The sequence below is a fragment of the Astatotilapia calliptera genome, chromosome 5 (genome assembly GCF_964374335.1).
Source record: "Astatotilapia calliptera chromosome 5, fAstCal68.1, whole genome shotgun sequence".
NCBI lineage: Eukaryota > Metazoa > Chordata > Actinopteri > Cichliformes > Cichlidae > Astatotilapia > Astatotilapia calliptera.
Window position 1 is genome coordinate 26,395,622 of NC_137426.1, and position 27,873 is coordinate 26,423,494.

General features: G+C 40.6%; 2 protein-coding genes across 2 annotated transcripts; one reads left to right on the forward strand and one right to left on the reverse strand.

The window, feature by feature from the left end:
• The first annotated feature begins 317 nt into the window (after positions 1-317).
• stx18 (syntaxin 18) lies at positions 318-17,853 on the forward strand. The gene is made up of 11 exons (XM_026168479.2): positions 318-543; positions 11,640-11,707; positions 12,816-12,931; positions 13,079-13,156; positions 13,278-13,344; positions 13,434-13,525; positions 15,155-15,249; positions 15,563-15,621; positions 15,911-15,980; positions 16,077-16,157; positions 16,909-17,853. The coding sequence occupies exons 1-11, from the start codon at positions 391-393 to the stop codon at positions 17,002-17,004; spliced, it is 975 nt and encodes a 324-aa protein (XP_026024264.1). The 5' UTR covers positions 318-390; the 3' UTR covers positions 17,005-17,853.
• Positions 17,854-17,861: 8 nt separating this feature from the next.
• On the reverse strand, positions 17,862-23,514 carry LOC113022742 (neuronal vesicle trafficking-associated protein 1). Its single transcript, XM_026168480.2, has 5 exons — positions 23,279-23,514; positions 22,816-22,969; positions 22,433-22,549; positions 20,857-20,967; positions 17,862-19,202 (listed from the first exon to the last, which is right to left on the reverse strand). Exons 2-5 carry the CDS (start codon positions 22,942-22,944, stop codon positions 19,002-19,004), a joined length of 558 nt encoding a protein of 185 aa, XP_026024265.1. The 5' UTR covers positions 22,945-22,969; positions 23,279-23,514; the 3' UTR covers positions 17,862-19,001.
• Positions 23,515-27,873: the final 4,359 nt, after the last annotated feature.

Consider the following 27,873-nt stretch of genomic DNA (forward strand, 5'->3'; position numbering starts at 1 on the left):
GGATGGCAGAACTTATGGTTTGGACTGTCGTTTCCCAAATTTGGCACATACAGGTAAAGGCTTCAAGTTAATGCTTTCAGACCGAAGGTTTCAGTTAAAATATTAATAGATTTTTTTTTTAAATTAAAGATATTTTAAGATTTTCCCTACAAGAGTTGATTCTAAGCGACCGGTCTTTAAATATACGATCGGACTGTAGCAGAATTCAATTATTATGATGTGAATATTACTTATAATAAATAAATACTGATGAAATATTTAAGGTGAAACGTAACGCTTTCGTACCCGTATTACAGGAGAAATCCAGCGCGTCCCACGAAGATGACGTCCTCATCGGGTGACGTGTCAGTTTGTTTACAGCGGTGAGCAGTCGGCTGCAGCTGCTCAGACATGGCTGTTGATATCACGTTACTTTTCAAAGCCAGCGTTAAGACGGTCAAAACCAGGAACAAAGCCATAGGGATTGGCTTCGACTCGACCAAAGATGAAATTTTCAAGAGAAGTAGACCGAAGAGTGGCTTCTCACCGAGGGCGAAAGAAGTGGTGAGTGTTCATCCAGGCTAGCGTTAGCTAACTTTGCTAGCACAGTGGCCAAAGTGCTTTACGTTTAATGGCAGCTTCTAAACTTACTACTACTTTGTAGGAGCAACAGCAGCCAGTGAAATACAGTGCATATACGATGCTTACCACTTCTGTTTCCTTTGGTGTGTTGGCGCTGTTCGTGGTTAGCCGGTGTTCTGTCAACATTTGCAGACTATAACTTTGCTAAATGCAGCATGAACTTAAACTGGATTAGATTTTTTAAAATTTATATTGAATATATGCAAATTATGTTCCAAATTTGTCATAGAATAGATAATATTATGATACGTTGAGATTTGAAATATAAAGGTTGTGATTTTGACTAATACAATAAGTGGCCAGTTAATCGTTTGTTGAAGGCTTTGAGGATCTGTACTGAGAGTAGGGAGCAGGTGAAATAGAGCCTGGAGATGTGCAGGTATGCTTTGAGAGAAGATGAAAGTCAGTAGAAGCAAGACAGAATACATTTGTGTGAATGAGAGGGAGACAGGTGTAACAGTGAAGCTGCAAGGAGCAGAGGTACTGAAGTTTGAGTAGTTTAGATATCTGGGGTCAACCATCCAAAGCAACGGATAATGCATAAGAGGTGTGAAAAAGAGTTTGCAGACAGGGTAAAGAAGGTTGAGGCAATGTCAGGGGTGATTTGTGAGAGAAGGATAGCACCAAGAGGGAAAGGGAAGGTTTGCAAGACTAGACCTTTTATGATGTATGGCTTGGAGGTGGTGGCACTGACAAAAACGACCGGAGGCTGAACTGAAGATGTTAAGATCTTCACTGGGAGTCACCAGGATGGACGAAATTAGAAACAAACGCATCAGAGGGGCAGCTCGGGTTGAGCAGTGTGGAGGCAAAGTTAAATAGGTAAGGATGAGATGGCTTGGGTATATGCACAGTCGGAAGAGAAAATACACTAGGCAAAGGATGCTGAACGTGGAGGTGCCAGGCAGGAGGAAGAGAGGAACACCTAAGAGGAGACTCATGGATGTAGTGAAGGAGCACATGCAGAGGGTTTTTGTGATAAAGGAGGGTGCTAGGGATAGGGTGAAATAGAGGCAAATTATCTGCTATGGTATTTTGTAAAGGCAGCTGAAAGAAGAAGAAGAAGAAGAATATCCCATCGATGTTAATGAAATGCTTTTATGCCCTTATATACTTTGGTAATCTACAACTTTTACAGATACAATATTCACTCATTAAAGTTATCTGGGGATGTCCAGGCTTGCTACATGTGTGCTCAACTGTGTTTTACAATTCCTGGTTATTATTATAATAACTGTATTTGTTGGAGTATGCCGTTATTATAAGTGCATATTATAAGTGCATACGCCACTTCATATAAAACATTCTTGGCACAGATTGATAGGTGTGGGCATCATAGGGAGAGAAATAAGTCAGAAATGTTGTTTCATAGCTGCTGGTGTGCAGTCTCCCAGTCTATATTCTCATATCTGACCAAATTCTCATGAAAACAATCACTCAAGGACAAAAGTGTCACATAAAATATATATATGTATTTTCCCCAACATGAGGCCTGCAACTGATATTCAGAAAAAATTTTACACGCTTGGATCAGCAGTTGATATGGTTATTTTTTCAGAAACCATATAAATATGAACAGCTACACAACTGAAGAAGTATGTTTTCATTTCTTCCTTTCTTAGTTTTCTGGTAATAGCCAGTTAAAATGACCTTGGTCTCACTGAAAAATGCTAGCTTTTTAATACACTGTCAGTAATGGAATTTAGACTTCATCTCCTCTAATACTGTAATAATATAAATTTATTTGTAGAATTTCACATAAGACTAAATATATTGGGGAAAACAGTTTTGGATCTCATTTTATGAGACATTGTGTTGATTCAGGAAATGTCATGAAAAACATCTTAAATTATCTTTTTCCGCTGAAATACAGACCCATCCTCTATGGTTGACGGTACAAGATCTAGCAGTGTACATGTTGCTTGTACGTCTACTGCTACACTTTGGCCTGACATGAATATCTCAAAAACAAACCTCTTCAAAGGTACCTTGAAGAACCACTTTACGTATCCCAAGGGGAGTCAGGGCTTTAAGTTGTACCTAGAGCTGGGCGATATGAGATTTTTTCATATCACGATATGTTTTTTTCATTTCAGGCGATAACGATATCTATCACGATATAAGCCAAATAACTATATTTGTAAGATTTAAATGTGCCGTTGCTCACAAGTAAAATGTGAAATAATCAGCAGCTTGTTTTTATTTAAATATTTATTTCCCATAATAAGTTCAACAGGGTAGATGTACTTAAGGAACATGAGACTTTTTCAGATAAATAAAGGCAAATATTGCAAACTACACAAAAGGCAGCCGCTAAAGCGTTTAAGTTTCAAAATAGGACAAACGAAACAGACTAAATTGTCAATTCCACTTAGAAACAAAATATTAATTCTAAAAATAAATCTTAGTTTGTTTTACAGAAGAACAGACAAAACTGACTAACTTTTGTCAATATCAAATAAACTGAGAACTAAAAGGAAATTCTCAATCTCTCCTTGTTGTATAGCTTAGCTTTTCAAACAGTTTTAACAGTTACTTTAGTCTGACAAAAGCCGAATGACGAATTAGCGCTTCCAGTCAGAGACTGTCCACGTCCACGCGTACACGGGTATTTTTGAAAACGGAGATTTTCCGTTTTCGTTTTAAAAAATAATCCCGTCCACACATAAAGGCAAAAATGAAGGAAAACGCTGCTATGAACATGCCAAAGCAGCAGGTGGCGCTAGATTCCTAACCGTGCAGAAATGTTGGCCAATCAGAAGTCTAGAAGCCTCGGTGGGTAAAAGTAAACAAAGCTGGGGCATAGAAGCAGAACCGAGTCGTATGTGTGGAGGGACAGTAACTGTGTGTATATGTAAGCATTTAAACACTGCAGAGAGTAGAATTAACAGTAACAGTATTGTAGAAATTCATTTCACCGAAACAATAACGTGGCGCACAGTGTGACGCATGCACCAGTTTATTGTATTTCCAGACTTGCTTTTGGCACAATTTACAGTGCATGCTACTCTGTTTTTTGTCAGACTTGAAATAGCCGAAATACCTTCACACTATGGAACTTCTATGGCTCTTCCGTTCGACAATCTCTCCGGCGTTGGAACCATCATCTGTTTTCTCTTCGGTCACGCTCGGTTGATTTTTCTAGTCGGCACACTCATTTCCTCCATTACCCGCTGGCTGCTTCCCAAACAAACACACGTGCGGCTTGGCACTTGTGCTGTACGTAACAAGTCACGCGACGTGACGCTGCGGCTGTGATTGGTTCGGCTCTGCGCTACTTAGTTTGGATTGGCTGTTCTTTTCTTCTTCTTTTTTTTAAGAGGACAAGAGCGGCGAGGTCTATCGCGATAGCTTAATTTCTCTATCGAGTAAAAGTTATATCGCGATACATATCGTTATCGTTCTATCGCCCAGCTCTAGTTGTACCCGATGTCTTCAGCCATCAGCCCGAGGCAAACATGAGCCCATTTGCTGCAGCTCTGCACAACCAGGTTTTTGTTATGTTCTGTTACATGGATATTAGAAATGGTGGTTTAATAAAGGCACTGCTGCTTATTCAAGAGAAACCCAAACCTATCCTGTGGTGGCTGCACCCTGCTCTCCTCCCCCCCTACTGCTGTCTCCTTCGCATTGCAGATATCATCTCCGACCATCTCAGTGAAGCCGTTTTTGCCGAAATTGAAAATGTGAGCTTGGAATGTCCTGACTGCTTACAGTTATGTCGCGGTTTTCACCCACGTCTCCCCGGCTCAGCTATCCTTTTCTGTCTCTATTCGGCATCACATAGGCAGTCATTTTTATGCAGGTCGCCTCTTCCCATGTATGATTCCATAAACATGCTGCAATAACATTTTCTTTCGGCTCTCAAACAATTTCTGGGGAAAGCTGATCCTCCCAAGAGCCAGTGATTAAAGGTGGAAGATCAAAACAGAGAAAATATTAAATTAGGTCCCCAGTAACAATGTTGACGGCCGGCACCTAATGCACAACAGATGTGGGTGCCCTTCAAGACATGCATAACTCTCCCGCTAACTCTCCCTCCTAAATTCCCATTGAAGCTTCGCAAAAATAGAAAGAAAACATCAAAGTTGACAAATACACAGTGGACCTCTGAGACTTTTTTCTTTTTCCACTCAAAAGTCAACACAATGAGAAAGGAAATGTAGCTACTTTCAAGTCGATTCAAGAAGGGTTTGATTGACTAATAAGAGGGCCAGTGTTTGCAGGGTGGGGTTTGGTAAGGGGAATCTTTTACCTCATAGGGGTTGGTTTTGGGCGCTGTGATCTCCGTTTCACCGCTCACCTCGTCGCTCTCCGCAGCATGCTACCCTTCTCGAGTTTAAATGGGGAAGGTCACTCTAAAATTGTCAAATTGGGTGTAGAAAATAGCGCTTGGCTCCCCACTCTGCGTTCAGTATTGGTATTCCAAAATTGGCTCCTTCTCACACTGTTTTCTTTGAAACACTGAAAAGTGGGCCAGCTCTTAAAATGATGTTGTGTTGTTAGAGGGGCTCTTCGCTGTGAAAACTTTACAGTGAAATGGTATGCTCTAGTATTTTCGTAACATTTAGTCTGAATTTTTCGACGATGGTTAAGTTTCCAACTCCAGTGTGTTTTCTTTTTTTTTAAACAATTGAAATTTCATTTTATGTTTGAGATGTTATAAACTAAATCAAGCTAAACCATTGTGAAAGTGAAGTTAAAATTATCACCTTGTATCACACCGGGACGTTAAAGAGGATCAGTGAACTTGCAAAGGTCAGAGTCGCCGATCAAAGTTGAAATAATCGTTAGAGATGTGTTTAAGAGCCTGTGGGTGTTTTGCTTCAGATGAAACTGGAATGAATTTGCACATTTCTTCTTGTGCTTAACGGATCACATACAGATGGTGTACAGCCACAGCAGCAGATGTTACATGACATTTATGAGTTGTTTAGGGAATGTGGTGCACAAGTATGCCCCCCCCCCCCCCCCCCCCCCCCCCCACAGTCTTTGTAGAAGTAAAAGTAATTGGCAGTCAAAGAAAGGTAAAACATTTATCATAGGGATGTTAAAAAGCCAGATCAGTGAAAAATAAAAGAATTGATATTGTACATAATATGTACTAAAGCAATGGTAGCGCCTTATTTAGCCACATTTTGCAAGTTTGCAGTCAGTAATTTTATATTATGCTTCTGCTCATCACGTTACCAAAGTACAACACAAAAGGTAAAACGCGGTCTCATATAGCTGCCTAAGCCAAGTCTATGCTGAGCGATTTGCAGGGATCACGCTCAGATGAACAGTGCTGCTAAATGGTCTCTTTTACCAGTTGGCCTAATCTCTGCACTGTTTTCCCATGAAAGCCAGGCAAATTGAATTTTGAGGCATCTGCTGTCAGCCCTGAGCAGGATCGTGATCTTTGTTTTACTGCACGCAACAAAAGGTTTGGAAGGACTCATGAAAATGAAACTAACGAGCAAAAAGTGGTTAAAAGCAGTTTTACAGATGCATGACAAGCTCTAAGTCATGAGGCAGTCATTGCTTTTTTGTAGACACGATTGTTAGAGATGAACAAGCAGCAGCTGTGGATACTTTAAATACTGTCTTACGGCATTATCATTAGGCAAATGTTGCGATTTCCCAATACTAATGACAGCAGACTGCATTCACCACTCTTAACACTAAAATCCGAGCCATGAAACTCCAACAGATGTGTACTTATCTGTTTAAGCAAATGACAACTATAAAGAATACAATTGGGCCTTTTGTTACAGGATAAAATGTGGAAATAAGTCATGGGGTATTCATTATTTGTTGTCATTTCACATTGATACTGAATGCACAAAATAAAACTAAAGCAGATGATACTGTTTCAGTTTTGTTTTTAAAGCAAAGGTCAAAAGACGAGTTTGTTTACTGTCTTAGAGGTAAAGACTCAAGTAGGTTTGAGTTTTCCAGTACTGTGAGAATCTGACTCGAATCAAACGTCTAGATTTTCCATGCACTCCGCAAATTACTTTGCTTTATTAAATCACTGAAGTGTTTTCTGTCTTTATAGATTATGTCTTTTTCTTGCTCGTGTTTTTGAAACTAAAGTTTAACTCAAGTGGTTTTGTTTTTGGTTCTTTTTTGGAAGTGAATTATATCAATTCAGTGATGTATAATACACTGAAGGAAAGTTGCAGTGTCACTTACTCTGAAATTGCATTTCTGGTACTTTTTAGGTGTTTTCAGTGCTACTGTATGCAGGGGAAAAAACGTATTTATTATAATGACCATGACAACTGATACCAGGTTGGCAGGAGATGCTCATTAAGTACATCTAAGTTATAGAGCTAGTGATTTTGCTGATTTATTACCTTTTGTTGTCAGGATTTCAGCATGTGTATCCTGCTGTCCTAAGCAGGGGTGAGCTTTCTTTTATTTACTTGTTTCACCAGGGGATGCCAATGTGGACAGTACGTTTCTTACTCTTCTATGACCCACTGTGTGCAGTACTGTTTGCATTATATTGTATATGAATATTGAACATTAATAAAGTGTAATATAAGATTTCCTCCTGGGCTGAAACAAACACGTGGACTTGCAAACCATAATTCCAGTTCGCTGTGATAATATTTTGGCAGTTCTGAAAAACAGACACAGGTTTGCGTCAGTCCAACCAAGGCAACTTGACCGGACTTAAGTAAACAAAAGAGATTCAATTCAAAAACATGCTGAAATAATCACAAAACGTGATTAAGTATGCTCTCTAAGGAATATCAGTAAATACAAATACTTACACAACAATATTTTGAATCTAATGGTAGATACTGTATGTATCTATTATATTATGTGGTGTCCTTTTTTAAAAACAGTTCTGTTTATCTCACATGCTTAACGTCACCTTCTCTTCAGCTGCCAGCTTTGCCTTTTGTTTATTAATTAATTTTTTGTCCCGTGTTGTCCATTTGTGTTTTAGTGAAACGTTACAGCCCCGCCCTTCACATCTGTTTCATATGAAATTGATTATTAAGATATGATGGCTTTGAATGCATGCTTGAAATCGGTTTAGGCAGGCTGTAAACCTTCCTCAATAGTTTTGCCACTGACTCAGTCCGTCTCACTAAGCTCCAGCAGCAGGACCGTTACAAGTTGTGATTGAACAGAGATGATTGCTGAATGCTTTCCATCTGTCTTGAAGGGGAGAAATGTGACACAGTTGTAAAATACAATAGCGGTAATGTGGTCATTTCAGCTTTGTACTCTTTACCGCAGACTATACATTGGCTGATATTCCTCAGTATTTGAAAATCTCTAATATATGATTCAGACTCTCCGTCACTTTTCAAATCCATCCTTGATCTGACCTGTGTGACAGTAGATGAAGAAGCACCGAGACTGCATGCAAGCGCTGCTTTCCACATCTTTGTATCGAAGTGAATTGGCCGGTTAAACTCGTGACAGATTAATACAACTTTAGCACATATTAAAAGGGTCGAGGACCCAGTTGGTAAATATTCTTAAAAGCTTTCTTTGATTACTCCTTGTTTGTTTATAGAGCTGGCTAAAGCTTCCTAACTGTGAATAGACATGAGAAGACAAAACTCAGCCCATTAGAGAGTCAGACATAAACATGATAATAGAGTCAACATGTGGCTCAGCGTTCTCCTCTGAAGCATCCTCTCTGCATCAGGGCCACATTCCTAAACACAACATAACGTGGCGTCAGTATGGATAGCCCACAGTCAGGACACACAGGAACTTGAACCAAAGCAGGGCAGTCATCATCAAATTCTGTCAGTTACCTGGATTAAACAAAACAAAGAGCTATCCAGGCTCTTTAGAAAATCTGCTAGCTAAGCCTTTTCTCTTTTCTTCCTCATAATAATCCCCCCTGATGGTTTGTTTGGGCTCAGTCAGAGCTGGAGGGAACCAAGGGGAAGGAGAAAGTGAGGAGGTAAAGTGGGGGTCTTTGATGATGACGAGATTAGATATAGCCCGGCAGACTGTCTCCTCTTGCCTTCCCTGCGAGCTCTGCCTCACACACACCTGCGGCAGCTACACGTTACACTCACACACACGTTCACGCGTACCTATGCATACACATATGTGGTGAGCCGCATGCACAAGGCCACCCCCTTCCTCATTGTTCAGGAATTACTTGCTCTTTAAGGTCTTACGTTACAAGAGCAATTGATCCCTCTGACCCCCTGCAAACCCTTGAGGTTGTGCTGGGAATCCAAGCTCCAATGTATACACACAGGAGGCAGCTCAACCCCCAGAGCAGCAGTCTTTGACACTCCCCAGCACCCCCACAACACACAACAGACACACACACACACACACACACACACACACACACACACAGACCTTCCACTGTGTTCCAGTGCTTTGGGCTTAGCACTGCCTGCTGGTGAAAAAGGTGTAGTACCACGAGTAGAGGTTTGTAGTCAGATAAACTTTGTACAAAGCTGAAACCGAGTGTTAATTGCAAGCAGGAAACAGTTTATAGTAAAGACAAGCCAAATCGTTCTTGGTGTGGAGGAGTTTATATTTTCTAATTTCAAGTCTAGATTACATAAATATCTCTGTGTTTCATTTAGGAACTTAGACATAACATTTCACTTTATTTGTTCCTCACAAAATCATACCAAAAGACTCTAAACCACAACGAACGAGTTGAAATGTTACAGCAACAACACAAAGCAACTTTTAATTAAAAAAACAAAAACCAAACAGTCCAATTTTTGCTGTAAGATGTTGTTTCCAAGCTTGTTTGCAGTTCAAAGCTATAAAAAACTTATAAAGGTTGTTACAATGATAACCAGTCTTATTCACTGACATGCTAGATTTTAATTATATGAAGGATTCTTTGCATGTGTTTGATTAACTTCAAAGAGCAGTCCGTGACTCTACGTACTACTTCATGTCATTAATATAATTCATCTAAATGGTTGCAATAAGACTGTGTTGCAAAGATGGCTGTGTCCAATTAATACCCTCCAAACAGCAAGCTGGAAGGATTGCTCATGAACCTCTACAGTGTGGGAATGTTTCAGAAACACGGTCAACAGTGTGGTGCATTGCAAATGGCTTATTATGCCAGTGCAGCTATTAACAAGACATCATCCTGTCCTCACTTAAGCATTATATACTACAACTGTCAAGGTACTGAGTGTATTCTGTTTGTAGTAGTTGCCTAAAAAGGGATTTTCCTCTCCATGCATCGTCTTAACATTGTCGTGGGCCATTTTATATTGTATTTTTTGTATTTGTTTTAACAGTGGTCATATTAACTGCGTTAGCTCCAGAGATGAGGTGAATTCAGAATGTGTTAAGGATTTTAAGTCAAGTGAAAGCACTGATTTGTCAGTTAAGGGAAGCGCCGACTGTTACATATGCAGATTAATATAACAGTGTCACAGGAGTCCTTTTGAAGTTGTGCTTCAATATTATTCTGATCAGGCATCTGAAAAAAGGTCTGTTATTATTGTGATAACTGACAAACACCTGTGTTTTAATCATAGGTCTTTTGTTTGGTAGAGATACTGTCAAATTTACCGAACAAGAGTGGTTGTAATAATATTAAAAACATTTTTAGATGTCATATTTAGACATTATAATCATGTCAAATGAAGAATATATTAAAATAATATACATTTATGATGTAACATTAAAGTTTGATTACAGATATAATACTGAATGAGTTGCATCATAAAATGTCACATGACACGATGATGCTCACCCAAACATTATTGCCGTCTGCTCCCATGCGATATTTTCTAGACTTTAAGTGTGTACAGTCATAATTATGGTTGGTCAGTGATTGATTGAGAATGCTGCAACAGTAAAACTAGAGATTTACTAGAGCCAATTTCAAACAGGCATGTTTTGAATAGGCTCTAAACTAGTAACGAATGCTGATCTGAATGACTTTAAACTATAAGTACGGTTCTGTTCTCCCTGAACCCTCCAAGCTCAACTGCACTGAACATCAATTAACTCCTGACCTCACAAATAATTGTATTATTAGCGGGGGTCAGCCTGCCTTGTCCTTGCCTGCGTTAGCATGCCCCCCACAGCAGTGTCGTACGTCACCCTCTAAACCAGAGAAGGACTTCTGGGTTTCTAACAAATTGCTCGGCTCTGTTTATCACAACACCTTCTTTATGCCCTGACAAACGAGTCATTTTTCAAACGTCAGCTCAAATAAAACACCGCTTTAAGTCACTGTGACGCTAGGAATGAATGTTTAGAGACATTATTAGACGACTGGTGCCAGGTTACTCTTTACAGCCAAAGCAATTTGATAATTGAGGCTGTTAGCGTGAAAAAGTGAAGGCTGAAGACAGCGTCGTTATGCTATCAAAATAATCCCCCACGCTCTGTGCTCGCTGTCACAGTCAAACTCATTGTGTCATTTTTCAGTCCTGCGCCTGTCTCAGTTCTGTCTTCTTGTGGATCCAACAGAGCCTGCTGTGTGTGCTTTCACACCCTCTTGTAGCCTGCCAGCAGAAGTCTGTGGACAGGGAAGCAATTTGGTCTTTTTTAATATTTGACTGAATTACACGAGCAAATATTGGATTGAACCAAGTTTCCTCTGGTTTCCCTTTGCACACACACACACTCCTGGACTTTCTCTCTGTGATAAATAGCAACAGATCATAAATTTAAAGCTTATTGGAAATGGCTCTGTCAGTGCTCTGTATGCTCTGTAAGCCCTTGGTTTTATTTATGAGAGCTGTTTGACGGGCAAATTGCGGGTTTGATTTTTGTATGTCCTGGAGTTGATGAATTGTCATAAGTAAATATTGAGAATTCACAGAGATAGAAGGACACTGGTTTCCTGTCACTTCCAATAAATGTAAAATTATGCATTTACTCTGGCTCTGTTGGAATGTAGCTGGGAGAAAATAGTTTCCTCATACATGTCTGGAAAAAAAAACAATGTTGACCAAAATTAACATATTTGAAGGTGCAACTGCGTATTTAAAGACTTGTTGACATGACGGTGATGGGGTCGAGTAATGCTACTTCTCACTTTATCTTGGCAGATCACGAACATCACCAAGCTCAAAGACTTTCTGCTACAGCACAGAAAAGATTATGTGAGCGCCGGAAGGTAAGCTTCTCCAAACAGTCACAGTAATCCACCACAATCAACAACAGCAACGGCAAAACCCTTCAAGGCTGCAGGGAAAGCTGATGAGGGCACAAACGCTTTAATTCTGACAAAATTCAGAGAAGGTCAGGAGTCAGGGTTATTTTCAGCGTGCGTGAGTGTCTGTGCGCGAGCTACAGGGGCTGCCTTCTGGCACAAGGTCAGCAGCGAGTCGGGTGGTCTGTAGAGGCAGACTCCAGTCTAATTGTCTGGAATAATTGAGCTGCAACCAAGTGTAGAGCAAATCACACCCAGGGACTAATCCAGGCCTTCCTCTCTCCAAGGCCCCTCTGCGTTGTGTGTGTGTGTGTGTGTGTGTGCGTGTGTGTGTGCGCGTGCGTGCGTGCGTGAGTAGCCACTGTTGGGAACGAGTTGTTGATGAAACCTCAAAAGAAAACATTAACTAAGCATTAGACATGTCAGTGGGTTGAGTGTGGTAGTATTTAGTGATGGGACTGTCCACTGATATGTTTGCAGGTCTTGTATACATTCAGCTTTTCCCATAGCTGTTACTATCTTCCAGATTTCCTGTTAACCTCTTAGTCCTCAGAGTAATTGTGACCTATAGTTGATAACTGATTTATTTACACTGATGTTATAACATGATGTAATGGTAATGAAACTAAAGTCCTTCAATGGATGGCTTGTTCAGCTTCAAATCTTGTAATTATTATCAATTATTTGTTGTCAAGTGACATCTCTATTTCCCACAAACTAATAATACAAAGGGAAAAGACTCAAATGTGGATTGTCATATTTACTTTTTAAAGTTTAAAACACCTAGCTAAAGCAAAATACAGACTTTAGCTTGCTTACTGCCTTGCTTCCTTAGGTTTCCCCCCGCAAAGTATGCATTGCATGATGGGATGCTTAACATGATGCTCACTTAGGACAAATTTGGAGTACACTGTTTAAAGCTGCGCGTGGAAATGAGGGAAGGAGTATTTGGACAAGTGCTTTCTCAACTTGAAACTATTCACATTACGGCATGTCTGTCGGTGTAAAACTAAATATGATGTTTGTAAAAGTCTTCAAGCTCACTCTCATTGCTCTGGTGTGTGTTTTACAGTCTCATTTCATCAGACCTTTCCCGCATGACAGACAATGACCGTGACCAGATCGACCAGGATGCTCAGATCTTTATGAGAACCTGCTCTGAAGCCATCAAGCAGCTACGCAATGAAGGTGTGTCTTTTATTTCTGTGCAGCAAATCAACTTAAATGGAAATTTAAACATAACATATCTGGAAATGCTGATATGGTCTTGTTCATACTGCATGCTTTCCAAGTCAGGAAGTCTTGACTGTAAATATATTATTGTTGTCATCTCAGCTGAAAAACAGGTGATATCAGCTCAGATAAAGGAGCACAGGGGAGCGGTGCTAGACCTCATTGAAACATACCTAAAAGGTGAGTTTGTAGCTAATTACTGAACTTCTAGTGAGTCCTCTGTTACCTGTTTTAATACTTCATAATTCTTTCATAATGCATCTGACACAATTTGATCATACCTTGCATCTTTGGTTTTAAGGTGTATGCAAGCTGTACTCTGAGCAGAGAGCAATTAGAGTCAAGAGAATGGTGGACAAGAAGAGGCTGTGAGTATTTGCATTCCTCACTGACCTGTTGTCACTCATCATTTTTAAACTGCTTGTGATTCATGTAATATTGTGTTCTGTGGTCACAGATCAAGACTGGTACCAGAGCATCACGGTCCAGTGGAGAAAAAAGTGGAAGTGGAGCCCACAGAGGAGGACACCGTTAAGGAGGGAAGTTCTGGTAAGTCAACATGCAAAGCCTGTCACGACAAGCCCTACTGCATTTTATTAGAACTTACCTGACTCCAAATTATGCTTTCTTCTTCTACTTTTTTGTGATCTCATATATTTCAACTTTTTTTAAAACATATATAATATATATAATGTCATGGTGTCTTATCACAGTGTCATTGCACATGATGATGATGATGATGATGATTCTTTGTGATCTCAGTTAAGATTGAAAGTTAAGTATGAGTATTATTCATATCATCATCCATAGCCAACATTGGCAGACAGGAAGCAATAAGTAGCACTATTTGGATCAGTTAACTGTATTAAATGTTATAATTAGGGATGGGTATCGTTTAGGTTTTATCCGATACCGGTGTCAAACCAGTACTTTCGAAACAGTGCCGGTGCTTAAACGGTGCTCAAACCGGTGCTTAAAGAATGGAGAACACACACTTTGTACAAAAACCTCTCATGTTCAGCTGTTTTTTTGTAGAAAGATAACAATGTTAGCCTTTTCTGCAGCTATAGGGCATATATGGTATCACTCTTGGCTGGAAGCAGTGCTTAAACAATGGAAAAAACACAAACTTTAAACCTCTCATGTTTAGCTGTTTTCCACTTTTTCTTTGGTCGTTTTAGCCTTTTTGGCCAGGGTGAAGGGAGTATCTGCCATCAAACAAGAAGACAACTGCATGTAACTACGACGGTGTTTGCTAGTTCACCTTACATGCATTAATGTAATAACGTGGTTAGCCTACTCAACGTAAATTACACACGGACAACATTAAGCTACTCACGCAGAGAAGAACGGCTGCTGCTGCCATCATCATCCGTCATCATTTCTGCTACACTGGCAGGGCTAGGGGCCAGGACTCTCCTCTTCGGGTTTTTGGGAGATGTTGCTAACTCTGTGCATTTCTCGGCTTTTAAAAAAATCGCTATGCGTCGCCAGGTTGGTCGTCAGATTCCAGGTGTTACCTCCTTTGCACAGTATCACCTTAAAGCACTTGTTGCAGGCTGCTGAGTTTGCATCTTTTGCTGTGAAGTACAGCCAGACTTTTGACGGCTTCGCCTTGGGCATTTTTAATCTGTAGCTCGAAAAGAACGTACGTACCTGGGCCCGCCTACTATCCTTGCAAAGGTAAAATGATTGGCTAGAATCCAAAGTGTATGACATCTCAGGGAAAGAAAAAAAAAGCACCGAAATGTGCGCTGCTTTTCGGTCTGGTTACTACTGTTTATGTCAGAACCGGTGCCATAATGGCATCGGATACCGGTACCTATCCCTAGTTATAATTACAGTAGTCAAAAAGGACATTTATTATTATAATCTTGTCAACTTGATTTGTATTTGAAAGTGAAAACTGCTTTAAGAGACTGCTTCCTGAAGGCAGTTGAACCAATTTCAAAGCTCATCTGGACTCACAACACACTCACTCTAAAAAATAAGTTACTGAATGCTGGAATAGCTTACCAAAGGCAATAAAGGAGTATGGACTAAATAATAAACTAACTGAAGATATTCCATTTAAAAAACTCCATCATAATAACTGCTCAAGGTTATATTTTCAGAGAGGTTTCTTATTGTAACACGTCTAAAGTTGTCTTTAAAAGTCTTTTGTCTTTCGCCCTTTAGAGAAGACTGCATCATCAGAGGTCCAGGACAACCCTGTAAACCTGTGGGAGGAGAGCCGAGTGGAAGATGAGCTCTCCCCAGAGGAAATTCAGATGGTGTGACACCTTAGAAAATATTTATGTATACAGAATAATGAATGAATAGATCTGCATGTTTCAAACGTTAATGTTGTACTTTGACAGCGTGTCGGTGCACAGGGACAACTCGTTGTTGATTTTTGCCAGAGGTTTGAAGGGTTAAAGATTTAGAGCAGCAAATGTCAGACTAATTTGGATTGTTATTTGTCATCACAAAAGCAGCTTACAGGGATTTCCTGATAAGGCAAATAAAAGTGGAAATATATTTACACTAAATTAGCATTTGACATCTGCATTATACATATTTATTCAGTACTGTGTTTATGTCTAGTTTGAGCAGGAAAACCAGAGGTTGATCAGTGAGATGAACAGCCTGGTGGATGAAGTGAGGTGAGTCTCCATCTGTGTATGTTCCCTTCTGTTTTTGATAAGTCTGTTTTAAACAGCATGGCTGAAATGTTAGATGTTGATCAAGACAGGATTAAAATTACCCAAAGATTTGAGTGTTTGCAGATTAGTCCTCTGGTGGCTAATAAAACTAAATGAAATGGATCTGAAACACTTGTGATAAAAAAATCACTAAACACTAAATGTTCCCCTAACATCATCTGGAAGGGCTTATATATGCTAGCCACATTATTTTCATTGGATGCTTCATGCCAGTGTTTGTACCCACCAGGCAAATCGAAGGGAAGGTGGTAGAGATCTCACGACTTCAAGAAATCTTTGCTGAGAAAGTCCTGCAACAAGTGAGCTGGGTTCCTTCGGTTTCACACAGGCACTCTGTTAAGTGCACGGTGCATTGTTGTACACAGACTTATTGTCCATCTTATTCTCCATGACAGGAAGCAGAAATAGACAACATTCATCAGCTCGTCGTTGGTGCTACAGAGAACGTCAAAGAAGGCAATGAGGATATACGAGAGGTACCTTTTACTGCACTGGGGGAAAAACACACCTCTGCATCACATATATTGGCTGTACATTCTCCGGTCACTTTATTAGATACACCTGGGTGTTAGACCCCCTTTTACCTTCAGAACTGCTTTAATTTCAACAGATTCAACAAGGTGCTAAAAAAAACCTCTAAGATTTTGTTTCATGTTCACATGATAGCGTCACACACATGCGGCACATTTATCAGCTCCACATCCATGATGTGATGCTCCTGTTTCACATCCTAAAAGTGCTCTGTTGGTGACTGTGGAGGTCACCAGATCCTGTTTTCATATTTGAGAAACCAGTTTGAGAGGATTTGGAAGCAGCCATCAGAACATAGGTACTCTGTGGACTGTGATGCTCTTTTGCATACCTTGGTTGTAACAAGTGGTCATTTGTGTTGTTATTGCCTTCTTTTTGGCTCACAGCAGTCTGGCCATTCTCTTTGGACCTCTGGCATGAACAAGGCATTTTGGCCTAGAGAACTGCCATTCACTGGACAGTGATATCAACAACCGTGCCACGTTCAAAGTCACTTAAATCACTTTTTTCCCCCATTCTGATGCTCAGCTTGAACTTCAGCAGGTCTTCTGCATGTCTAAATGCATTAAGCTGCGGCAATGTGATTGGCTAATTCAGTATTTATATTGACAACCAGTTGAACAGGTGTACCGGTGAGTATATATGTGACTTATATTTCCACTCAGTAAAATGTCATTGTGTTTACTTCTTTTTAAGGCTATCAAAAACAACGCTGGATTTAGGGTATGGATCCTCTTTTTCCTCGTTATGTGCTCTTTTTCTCTTCTCTTCCTGGACTGGTATGACAGTTAACACGACTGCCCAAATGGACTCTGGACAACAAGAAACTGCCTGAAGCTGATACACAATGCCAATCTCAGAAGTGATTGTACAACTAACTGAGAAGTGAAGTGATGGCAACAGCGAGACTGAACGTGAGATTATGTCCTCAAGTTTAAATGGCACTTAATTCTTCCCTGATTCTATCTAGGGTAGCTTTAATATAAAAATGCACTTGTATTTTAACATCTTGCCTTTCTCAGCCATGAGTAACAATGGTTTGACTGGATTTCGATCCCTGTGAATCTCTTCCGATTTATGCACTAGAGCGTATTTGCATCTTGACATCACAGTCCCATGTATTCAAAAAGATTTGTTCTTTATGTAAAATAAATTACTCTAAATGCTCAAAATGGTTTGCAGATTGGAGCCGAATAAACTGTACTGGCACATCAGATACACTCAAGTAAAAGCAAATGATTCTCAACTAATTTATAGCAAATTTAACGTGTACCTTCTCTCATTAATTCATGATGATATTTCATGATATAAAACAATTTTTATAATTCGTATCTATGTGGGTTTGCAGATAACATCAAAGGCAGCTGAAGCCGCTGCCTGCCTTGGTTTGTGTCAGCTAAGGAGAAAGTAGCTGTTGACTTCTGATGTTTCTGTTAATCTGTTTATAATGATTAACTCAGATTCCAGTGACAGCATTAAAGTGCTTTGAACATTTTTTTCCTTTGATGTCAGCTCAAGAGCAACTGGAACTTTTAACTGTGTTTATTTTCTGTGCCGAGGGAGTTTTCAGCAGCTCTGACATGACTTGCTCTCAAAGTAATGAATAAAAATCTTCTTTTGCATAAATGGATTGCACATAGACGTCGGTGTGAAATGTGGGCACTTTATTTGAGTTTTTCATTTGACATTTTTTTTATGTAGCAAATGCACTTCAATGGCAATCATTACATTGTTTGAAAAAGGTACATAATTTGTGGCAAGTTAAGTTAAATGACAAATACAGAAAGGAAACAACAGGACAAGCAACTACTGTCAGATTGTTCCACTACATCAGCCTAACTCTAGTATCTGTGGTGGCTGCTTATAGCCATATATGGCGACATTAATCAATGCGAAGCATTGCGCAATACAGTGTCTTCACTAGCAATGCAAAAAACATTCAGTACAGTAGCTTAAAAGTTATGCTCTGTAAAGTAATCCTTAAATAAGTGTTGTGTAGCCAGAAAATCAAAGCACATTGTGTTCACAGAATCCAAATGAATGGAAACAATCATTCATGTCTGTTTTAGGGGAAAAAAAGAAAGAGAAACTTGATCAAACACTCGGTTTTTTTTAAAGCACTATATGCAGAGAGCAGTACAGCACAATTTAAAATATGTTTTCTGCTGGTACATTTCCTCCAAGTCAAGCCTTTGTTCACAATACCATAACACTAAGACATTTTCATACAGATGGCCTCAGTGGCAAATATCCTGTCACTTCATGAGAAATTTACCACTCGCCCAACCTCGAGATTTCCAACATGCTCATATCAGTACTTGATGTATTGGAATACAAAGAGATTCAAAGCAAACTGATTGTTATTAAGAGTCGTGCGTGCATAAAACAAGCGACGCAGACACGAGATGGTTCACAGTCGTTTCACAATCTGAGTACTAAAGTGAGCTCTGTTACATATGTGTATGTACAAAGACAGTGAATGTGTGTGTCAGTGTTTGTTTCTGTGGCTTTTTTTCTACACGTTTGCCACTCAAAGTGTAAATAAATAACAGTGTATGCTATTCAAACAAACCTGTAAATCCACCCAGCTGTTAGCCTCACTTGCAGAAATTCCTCCTACTGTAAGCATCAGCTGACCAAACTGCATCAACAAGGCAGCATAGCACCTCAGCCAAGAGAAGTGGATTTTTAACCATTAAAGCCACAGGACTGGGAGGTTTGCTTGAATGGCACAACCATATTATTTATTTTTCTGCAGCAGGCGAAGCCACCACCTGATCCCAGGTTGGTTAAGCCAGTTTCTGGGCAGTCTCCGTCTCCTGCTGGGTGACCTTCTCCTCAGACATGATGGTCACCCATGGTGATACTGACCGAGTGATGGTCTGCTTGGCTATGTTGTAGTGGTTAATGAGTGTGAAGAGACGTCCGCGGCCCCCAGGGCCCTGAGGGGGGTAGTTGCCATACAGCCCAGCTGGCATGCAGCGACCTTGCTGCTCCAGAAAGAGAGAATTAAACATACTGGGAGTTAACTCATTCAGTGCACACAATAGGTGATGACAACAGAATATAGATTGGAGCAAAAGAGCACAGAAAACAACGCAAGCTAAATCTTATCATTTAAACAGTTATACAGTGCTGTGCAAAAGTCTGGAGGCACAATTTGTGTCTTAAATTTTGCTTTGGAAAATTGCTGCAGTGATTTATTCTAACATGTGCAAACATGCATGTATATAAGGGGGGAATGTATACAGTTGTAATTAGCTTGAAAGTCAAAATATTTGGTATGACCGCCTTTATTCTTCAAAACAGTCTCTTAGTCAAGCTTTCTTGTCATCTATTTAAGTAGTCTTCGAGAATAGTTCTCCAGACTTTTCATTTGTTCCCTGACAAGATGACCCCACAGTGCTTCAGTAATGTTGAGGCCAATCCATGACTGATATTGTTTCCCTCTGTTCCTATACCCAGGTATGCTTTTACTGCATTAGTTTGTTTGGGATCAATGTCACCCTTTTTTTCCAGATGGTATTGCATTGTTGATCAAAATGTGATGGAACTTTGGCAAGATGGCCAACATCACTGGAGGAATACAGCCATGAACCATGAACCTCCAACCTTATTTTACAGATGGCAGATACAGATACAGAAACTCACTGTGGTACCTCTCTCCTGGCCTCTGTACATTGAGCAATTTCAACCACAAGTTTCAAATTATACAAGAACTAGTCTGAAAGTCTAATCTGGCATACCTCTACCTTTTCACCTTCCCTGAAAATGGCTTCTTGACAGCAACACTTCTACTGAGACCATTTCTGATTAGGCTTTACTGGACAGTAGAAAGGCCACCTGAGGGGCCAGATTCATCTCTCTGGTCCTGTGTCAGGTTTTTGCTGGATTTTTTTTCCCGATTTCTTAAGGACACCATGTCACGATGTGCCAGGTGTTTGGGTAATAGCTCTATGGGAATCACCTTGTTGGTGAAAAAGTGCTGGAAGCAAAAGTATTGGAGGCAAAATCTAAAGAAATAAAGGGTGACTCAAGACTTTTTCCCAGCACTGTAGGTAGAGGGATCAAGGCTTTGTGGTGAGATAATAATCGATAACCTCAGACCCACAGCTTTTATTGTGAGAATATGTCATTTTTGCAGACCAGCAGTATGAGACGATAAAAGCCTTAGGTAAGGACTAATCTAAACTGCTCCTGGAACAGGAACACAACTGGAAACCAGTCAACAAAATTAATAATGAAATTTTTTATTAAAAGTAGCCATGTTAAGCTATTGCGAATTGCTGACCATCATGGCTGTTTCAGCAAAGCTATTTAATGTGTTTTATTGCATATTGACTGAACATTTTGTCTGTAATATGAAAAATGTACTGTTTGACCTCTCAAAAATTACATATTTTCACACAAACAGGTGGCACTGGTAATAAAATGTAGATTTATTGGGGATCTAAGGAAGTTCAGATAAGAGTTTTTTGTTTTTAAATCCATGGTAAAAATACATTTTCTATTTATGTCAGCTTAAATTGTATCAGTGAATGTAGTGTCAGCACTCATGATCAGTTAAATCCTCATTTAAATTAGACATTTAAAATAATGCAACAAAAATGCTTTACTGCATGAACGGTGAAATGTTTTTCTTACCGTGTAAACAAAGCTGTCAGGACAAGGCTGTTCATACTGGTAGACCTTGTAGACCACGAGGAACACTATGCACATCAGGAAAGCCAGAGCACAGATCACCAGCAAGGTCACCTAAAGGAGACGCACAGTGCCATCGTCAGCAGAAGACCTACGAGACAGCTCCGTTAAAGGACACCATAAATAGACTCCCTACATCTTGATGAAAGGAAGCGAGTGGGCAGACTGGAGCAACCTGTAATAGCTTCTTTGATATTAAAGGTTGAGCGAGAGTAAAAGGTTGCCATATTGAAGCAAAAGAAAAAAAAAGATGTAGACAATTATGTGGAAGGTCATAAAGTAAAACGGTGACAGTAACATCCAGTCAGGTCTACAGAATAATCTGAATAAATTAACTCGACAAGAACACAGTTTGTGCGGCCACCTGTACAGTTCAGCTCCCACCTCTCAGGGGAGTTATGTAACACCTACTGGAGCTACTGGGCAGTGGGAGTGAGCGCGTCATTATTACCCAAGATGTAACCCCCCCCCCAAAGGTGTGCTTTATGCAGCAGGATAAATGAATATGCTAAGTTATTTGGAGGGAGGGAAAATTTCTATTTTAAAGCAATGTCAGTGAAATGGTTCTGTATCTGTGAAATTTCACAGTTGCAGCAGAGAAACAAGACTTCACATATTATGAGCAATGTGCCACACATCCAACAACTCTTTGAGGGGTTGTTGTTTTTAGTTTTTTTGGCCCACTGTGTTTGGCTCAGATTTGATAAGATTCTTAACAGTGTGCGTCGATATGAATGACAGTATTTGCTTTTTATTTGTTTGCTTGAATTGGACAGTTACACAGCAGAGCACACAGTGCAGCGTGCACAAAGCAGAGCAACAGGAGCTTATTACAGAGACTCTCTGTGATGAAAGGCCCGCCTGCAACATTTCAAAGCACCGACGTGAGGATGTAGGCTGTGTTCTCTCAGGCAGTGATGTGCCTCGGTGGCTTTATGTTTGAGAATTAAAGCCCTACAAAGAGAGCCTGGCACTGCTCAGAGATATTTTTTCATCTGTTGATTATGAATGTAGAGGGAGGATCGCTCAGTGTGGGCACAGGACATGCGGAGATGGATTTATAGGGAGAAAGGGCATCTTTTACGCATTCGTTTCTTATAAAAGCAAAACACGCGTTTCAATCATTCTATAGGTGTGCACAGAAAAATCTATCATCTAATCAAAGGAGCATTAAAAGGTGGGAGAGATGCTGCCATTTGGAGGCCATCACCATGGCAGCAGCTGAATTAATGAGAGTCTCAGGGCGGGGTTAAGTGAATCAGTGAGCATTATGTCTCTCTGTATAGCCGGCCAAGATTACAGGCAACAAGGGAGGACAGGGAGGCGAAAGAGGGCTGAATGAAGGAGCCAAAAGGTATGAGCTGTGCTGGGGAGGAAATATTATGATTGGAGGGGGGATGAAAAATGTCCTGAGCAGCAGGCAGACACATGTCTGCTCTCAGGGATGTGCATGTGTGGGAGTATACTGGGAAATGGATGATGCATGAAACACAGATTGTAGCAGCTCCGTTATTCTTACTTTGAGTCGCTCAGAAACGCCTTCAATGATGCTTATTGAGAACTCTGCGATTTTGGGAGATCGTAGCTTTCCCTTTTTGCTCTCACCATCATAATCTGCCTTTGTCTTCACCACCACCTGGCAGGAAAATAAAACACAGCCGCTTCATGAGAAGAAGAAAAAAAAACATGACTGGTAAAATCGGCATGTTTATTTTTAATGCAAGTGATACAGTTATAAGCAATATGACTGAAGTGATGTGTAATACTGGAGAGATGTGTAAGACTGGTTACCCCCCCCCCCCCCCCCCCTAATTAGAGTGATGGCAATACCACTAAACGCGCTGGTTCCCTCACTTTGAATCACAAATATCAATGGACATTTTGGTAAATCAAAAAGCATACCTTATCCGGTGGGGGGAACTGCAGCTGACTGGCATCTAATGGTGTTATAAGAGGGATGGTGTCAAACCCGTCTTCAGAAACCACCTTCCCGTTGGTTTTCTCGCTGAAATTATTGCCCAGTTTAACCATTTTCCCTGCACGGAAAAACGCCAACCTGAGGGGGTCAAAAAGCAAAAACAAAAAAAACAAGCACTCATTAAACCTAAAGGAAAAGCATTATCCATCGTCCTCTACCCCACAAGATTGCATAAATATTCCAGGAATTGTGCATTATGTTTTTGTTTCTCTCACAACAATGCAATCCAATCAGTGTAATGTGCACGATGTGGGGCGTTTTGTGGGCCACGAGAAAACCCGTTGAGCACAAAAGCGCAGGAGAGGACAAGCAAAGCTCGGGCTGATGCATCACCGTGAATGGGGAAAATATACACAGAAATACGCGTTAATGCATCCAAGCACTTACCAGCTCAAGCGATACAGGGGGTTGATCCGTGAGCCTCTCGCAGTGTAGTGGTTTTATTCCTGCAGTACTGCTTTGTGCCTTCTTGAGGTGTGACGCAGCCGATTTGCGGGGAGCTGGTGCACAATATGGCCAGCTGGGTTTGTGCGCCGCGTTACCTCCGAGCTGGATGCTGCTGCTGGTGTCTGGCTGCACTGCAAGTGATGTAACGTCCTCATTACATCCATCCATACACACACACACACACACACACGCAGGAACCCACTCCGACCAGCGGCTGTAAACCCTCTGCTCTCCAACTACAGTAAGATTTACAGTTAGGATGAAATGTCACTTTGCCCAATCATAAGGCGATCCAAGTGAAAGAAAAGAGCGCTTGTTTATGGGCATCCACATTTAAGTTTGCTGTAGTGGTAGTATATGTACATAAGATATTTGAAAGGGAGGAACAAACTTAGATGCTACTTCATCCTTTTTATTATTCATTTATTGGTGATTAGTTGTTTGGATTTTAATATCAAAGGTTCTCAACATGAAGCTTACACACCGAAACATGTGGATCAATGAGAAAAAGACACCTTATAGATACACCCTGTGTCTATTAACAAGCAACACGCGATCCACAATTACACGAACCTTGGTCATAATATTTTTTATTAGACTTGGTTTATTCTAGATCCTTATTATGCCGCCACCCTATAAAAATCCTGGACTGAAGCTAGCATGTTTCTTTATTGTATCCAGTAGCTTGTTGCCTGGCTACCGCGTGAGTAATGGGTTTAAGGACAGGATGACAATGAGCTCATCTGTTTTTGAGATTTGAAACACACACACACACACACACACACACACACACACACACACACACACACTGCAAGCTATATGACACTCTGCTGGTTCTTCCAGGTGATCACCACAGTTTCAGGGGCTCAGTGAGGTTCTGCTTCCTTATGGGTATAAAAAAAACCCTTAAACTGTGCTGGGTTTGATCTGGTTCTGGTATGCTGTGGGAGTCAGTGGCAGATTTAGAAAATTTTACATGGAGGTGCGAAGGAGGGCCAAGAGGTCTAGGCAGGGTGGCGCATACCTCTTCAGTGAACTATGTGAAAATCCCCTGTGTATAAATAAAGTCAACAAAATGTCCACAAAAACAACTTAAAGCTATGTATTGTATCATCATGCCACCCCTCTTGCCCCTGTCCCGATGTTGAGAACCAAAACAAAATACTAGAGGCCCAGAAGGATGCAATCAAACAGATGAGTTTATTGAACACACGCGTGGGAAGATGTACACTGCAAAACATCAGATGTAGATCTCCGCCCAAAAATACACTTCAGATTGCTTTTATAACGCCCCTTCTCGTGTTTTACAAGAACGTAATTTGTATCTTAAAAACATAATTTGCATCTTTTACAGACAATGATCATTTTAAGAGATAAACGCAGACACCGAAATTCCCCCTCTCTAGCATCTTCATCCAAATATGGCCCTGAAGATCCCCAGGGACTTGTCCTCCTCTTTGGCCCATCTTCTGTCACCTGTTACTAAGCAAACTCAAATGCAACAAGAAGCTGAATACATTCAGGCCTTCACTCAAGCCTGTTTCTAGATTATATGTATTATATGTGTTTTGTAGGCATGTATGCAGTTTTAACCTTCTATAGCTTCAAGTCACTTGCACAATAGATCGTCCGGATATCGCGCCGAACGAGGCTTACAACCTCCAATTAACTGACTGAGCTCCAACTCTTTAATAAGCACAAAATGCAATGTGTATAAAATGGTCATAGCTGCACTTGTAATAAAAATGTTAATGTAATGCCAACAGTTTCACTAAATGTTTTAATGAAATGATGATTAATTTGATTAATGCAATGGTAATGACTTAATGCAAAGTTAATTAATGCAATGGTAATATGATGAGTATGAGTAGCAGTAAAATATTTTCCTTATTCCACACCCCCCTGCATAACAGTTGTGAGGACTGAAATATACAAAGGTCTGTGTGATTCTCCATGGATATGACTCTCTGAAGCATCCATGACCCACTGTCAAATTACATGTGCTTTTTGTGAACATGCTCTCATTTGTAAAGAGGATTCTGGTGAATCCCACTCAAGCTGCATATTGCTGGTCTGTGAGCAGAGATCCACGTCAGGCCCTCATGGAAACCTTATGGACTCTGACAGTTTGGTATGGCAGGATAGTATGTCCTATCCTGGAGAAGCTGGACTTCCGGTGCAACCTGAATGGGCTGCAGGTGCCATCTGATGCTACCATTAGTGACAAGAATACTAACAAAAAGCGATACTAGAGAAAATTCAGTCAGGAGGGATAAACAGAAAACAGTGGTCTGTGGTCACCACCTGCAACACTTTTAATTTTTGGAGGTTGTCTTGTTGCCCCTCCAGTGCTCCTGCTGGCACTTTCATTTGCACAGTGTGAATACATGTCGGCTGCCGACATGTATTCACACTGGTTTCTGCTCCCTTACTGGACAGACTGTGAAAACACAAAACCACAGCTCGCTTTAAACAACATTTTTTTCTGGTCTGGCAAAGATGACCAGAGCTGCCCTCAGTGCCAAATGATATCCTTCGAAGTTCCTTCCAAAGCTCCACTCTCACCACTGCTCATTATTGGCATCCCATCCCACCAAATATCCTGAGGTTTTCCCACTGAAATCCATCAAGGCAAAATCAATGGCTTGTACAGCTCTTCTCAAGAGTAGGGTTTCCATGGGAAACACTGACCGACCAGAGAACTAACTTTATGTCAGGCGTACAAGCTGCTGGGTATTAAAAGCCTGAGGACCACTTCATAAAACCCTCTGACTGATGGACTAATGGAGCAGTTTAATCAGACTCTAAAGCAGATGCTTCGAAAGGTGGTAGATGAGAATGGAAGGGCTTCCTTATCTTCTCTTTGCCTACAGGAAGTACCACAAGCCTCCACTGGTTTCTCTCTGTTTGAACTCTTGTATGGTTATGAGTTTCAGGACCTCTAACCTTCTTAAGAAACATTTGGGAGGAAGACGAGGCAAAGTTGGAATCTGTTAACATTGTTTACTATGTTGTGCAGATGAAGGAGTGACTTCAGAAAATGAGTGTCCAGTCGAACACGACCAAAATCCTGCAGAAGCATAAGTTCTGGTATGACTGATCAGCCCGGCAGAGGTCCCTTAGTCCTGGACAAAAAGTGTTGGTGCGCCTCCTTACTAACAACAATAAGCTACTGGCTAAGTGGCAAGGACCCTTTAAGGTTCAGAAGAAACTGGGTTCCACTACTTACTGGATGTCTACACTCCAGCTCCAGCAGGGTTCTGCATATAAATCTTTTGAAGGAAGGGGTGCAGAGGAAGGGGAGCAATACTTACATTCTGCTGCTGTGGCAAACTGTGACCTTAGCCATCTGCCAGAGGATAAACAGCTTCAGGTGAAGGGTGAGTGGAACTCTGAAGTATATCAAGTGAATCCGGGTAGAACAGGTATTGCTGAATGACAACTCTGTCATTAAAGAGGGAGCCATGGGAAGGCGTCTGAGTTACAGGATTCCTGAATGTCTTTTGGCATCTCTAAAGAAGTAAGTTGACTTAATGTTGTCCTTGGGGATCATCGAGCCTTCAAGGAGCGTTTCACTGCATGTTTCACTGCTCAGTGACAAAAATACTTGTGAGCCCCTGAAACAAGATCAAAGACAATGCATTTACCAGACCTCATACCACAGGATATACCCAGGGGAAGCTACACTAAGTGTGTATGGTTCACCGCAGATATATAAACAGGGTGTATCTTTAAGACCAATTGTCTGTATGATCAATTCAGTCACCTATAACATCTAAAAGTTCTGTCTTCAACCTCAACACGCTGGTAGGCAGCTCTAAACACCACATCCAGAACACCTTGGATTTTGTTGAGAAGGTGAAAGATGTCATTATAGAGGCTGATGAAATAATGGTCTCGTACGATGTTACATCTCTCTTCACTTGTGTTTCAGTCACTGAAGCAGTGGAGGTAGTTCATAAGAGATTACAGGATGACCCCAACCTCAGCAACAGGACAACTCTCAGCACCAACCAAGTGTGTTTGATGTTGGAACTGTGTCTTCATTTCATATAATTCACATACAAGGGTCAGTACTACAGGCAGTAACATGGGTTTGCTATGGGTTGTATGCTATACATTCAAATAATTCACCTATTATTGGTCATTGATCAATAGTCACTGATCAATGTTCATCACAATTTGCATATTAATGATCCTGAAACTGACCTTACAGGCCATTGTTCAACAGTGGTGCTAGTTTCCGTCAAATGTACTTTTTATAAAGTTGGGAAAACCCGCAGTCAGCTGAGACTGAAGAAATCAATTTTGAAAACATCAAAACATTTCATATTTTTTAAGATGTTGTTTTTTGTTTATTAAGCCCTAGGCCTGCAAGTGCACAGTGCAGTGCAGCTGTGTTGTTCAAGTTTTTAATGCCTCAGCAGAGAAGTCGTTTTTGCCTTTCCAGGAAGGTTCTCCGCAGAGATTACCAGCACAGTTGAAAACTCAGCAGGCTTGTATGGATGCTGATTTCCTTTAAAAGCTCTGACTGG

Bases quoted from the DNA above. Each gene is read 5' to 3' on its own strand.
- stx18 (XM_026168479.2), top strand. From the start codon at position 391: ATGGCTGTTGATATCACGTTACTTTTCAAAGCCAGCGTTAAGACGGTC. The intron at 544-11,639 runs GTGAGTGTTCAT...TTATCTTGGCAG, and splicing joins CACCGAGGGCGAAAGAAGTG to ATCACGAACATCACCAAGCT. The intron at 13,157-13,277 runs GTGAGTTTGTAG...TTTGGTTTTAAG, and splicing joins CATTGAAACATACCTAAAAG to GTGTATGCAAGCTGTACTCT.
- LOC113022742 (XM_026168480.2), bottom strand. From the start codon at position 22,944: ATGGTTAAACTGGGCAATAATTTCAGCGAGAAAACCAACGGGAAGGTG. The intron at 22,550-22,815 runs GTATGCTTTTTG...TTTTCCTGCCAG, and splicing joins AGTTCCCCCCACCGGATAAG to GTGGTGGTGAAGACAAAGGC. The intron at 20,968-22,432 runs GTAAGAATAACG...CGTCTCCTTTAG, and splicing joins GCGTTTCTGAGCGACTCAAA to GTGACCTTGCTGGTGATCTG.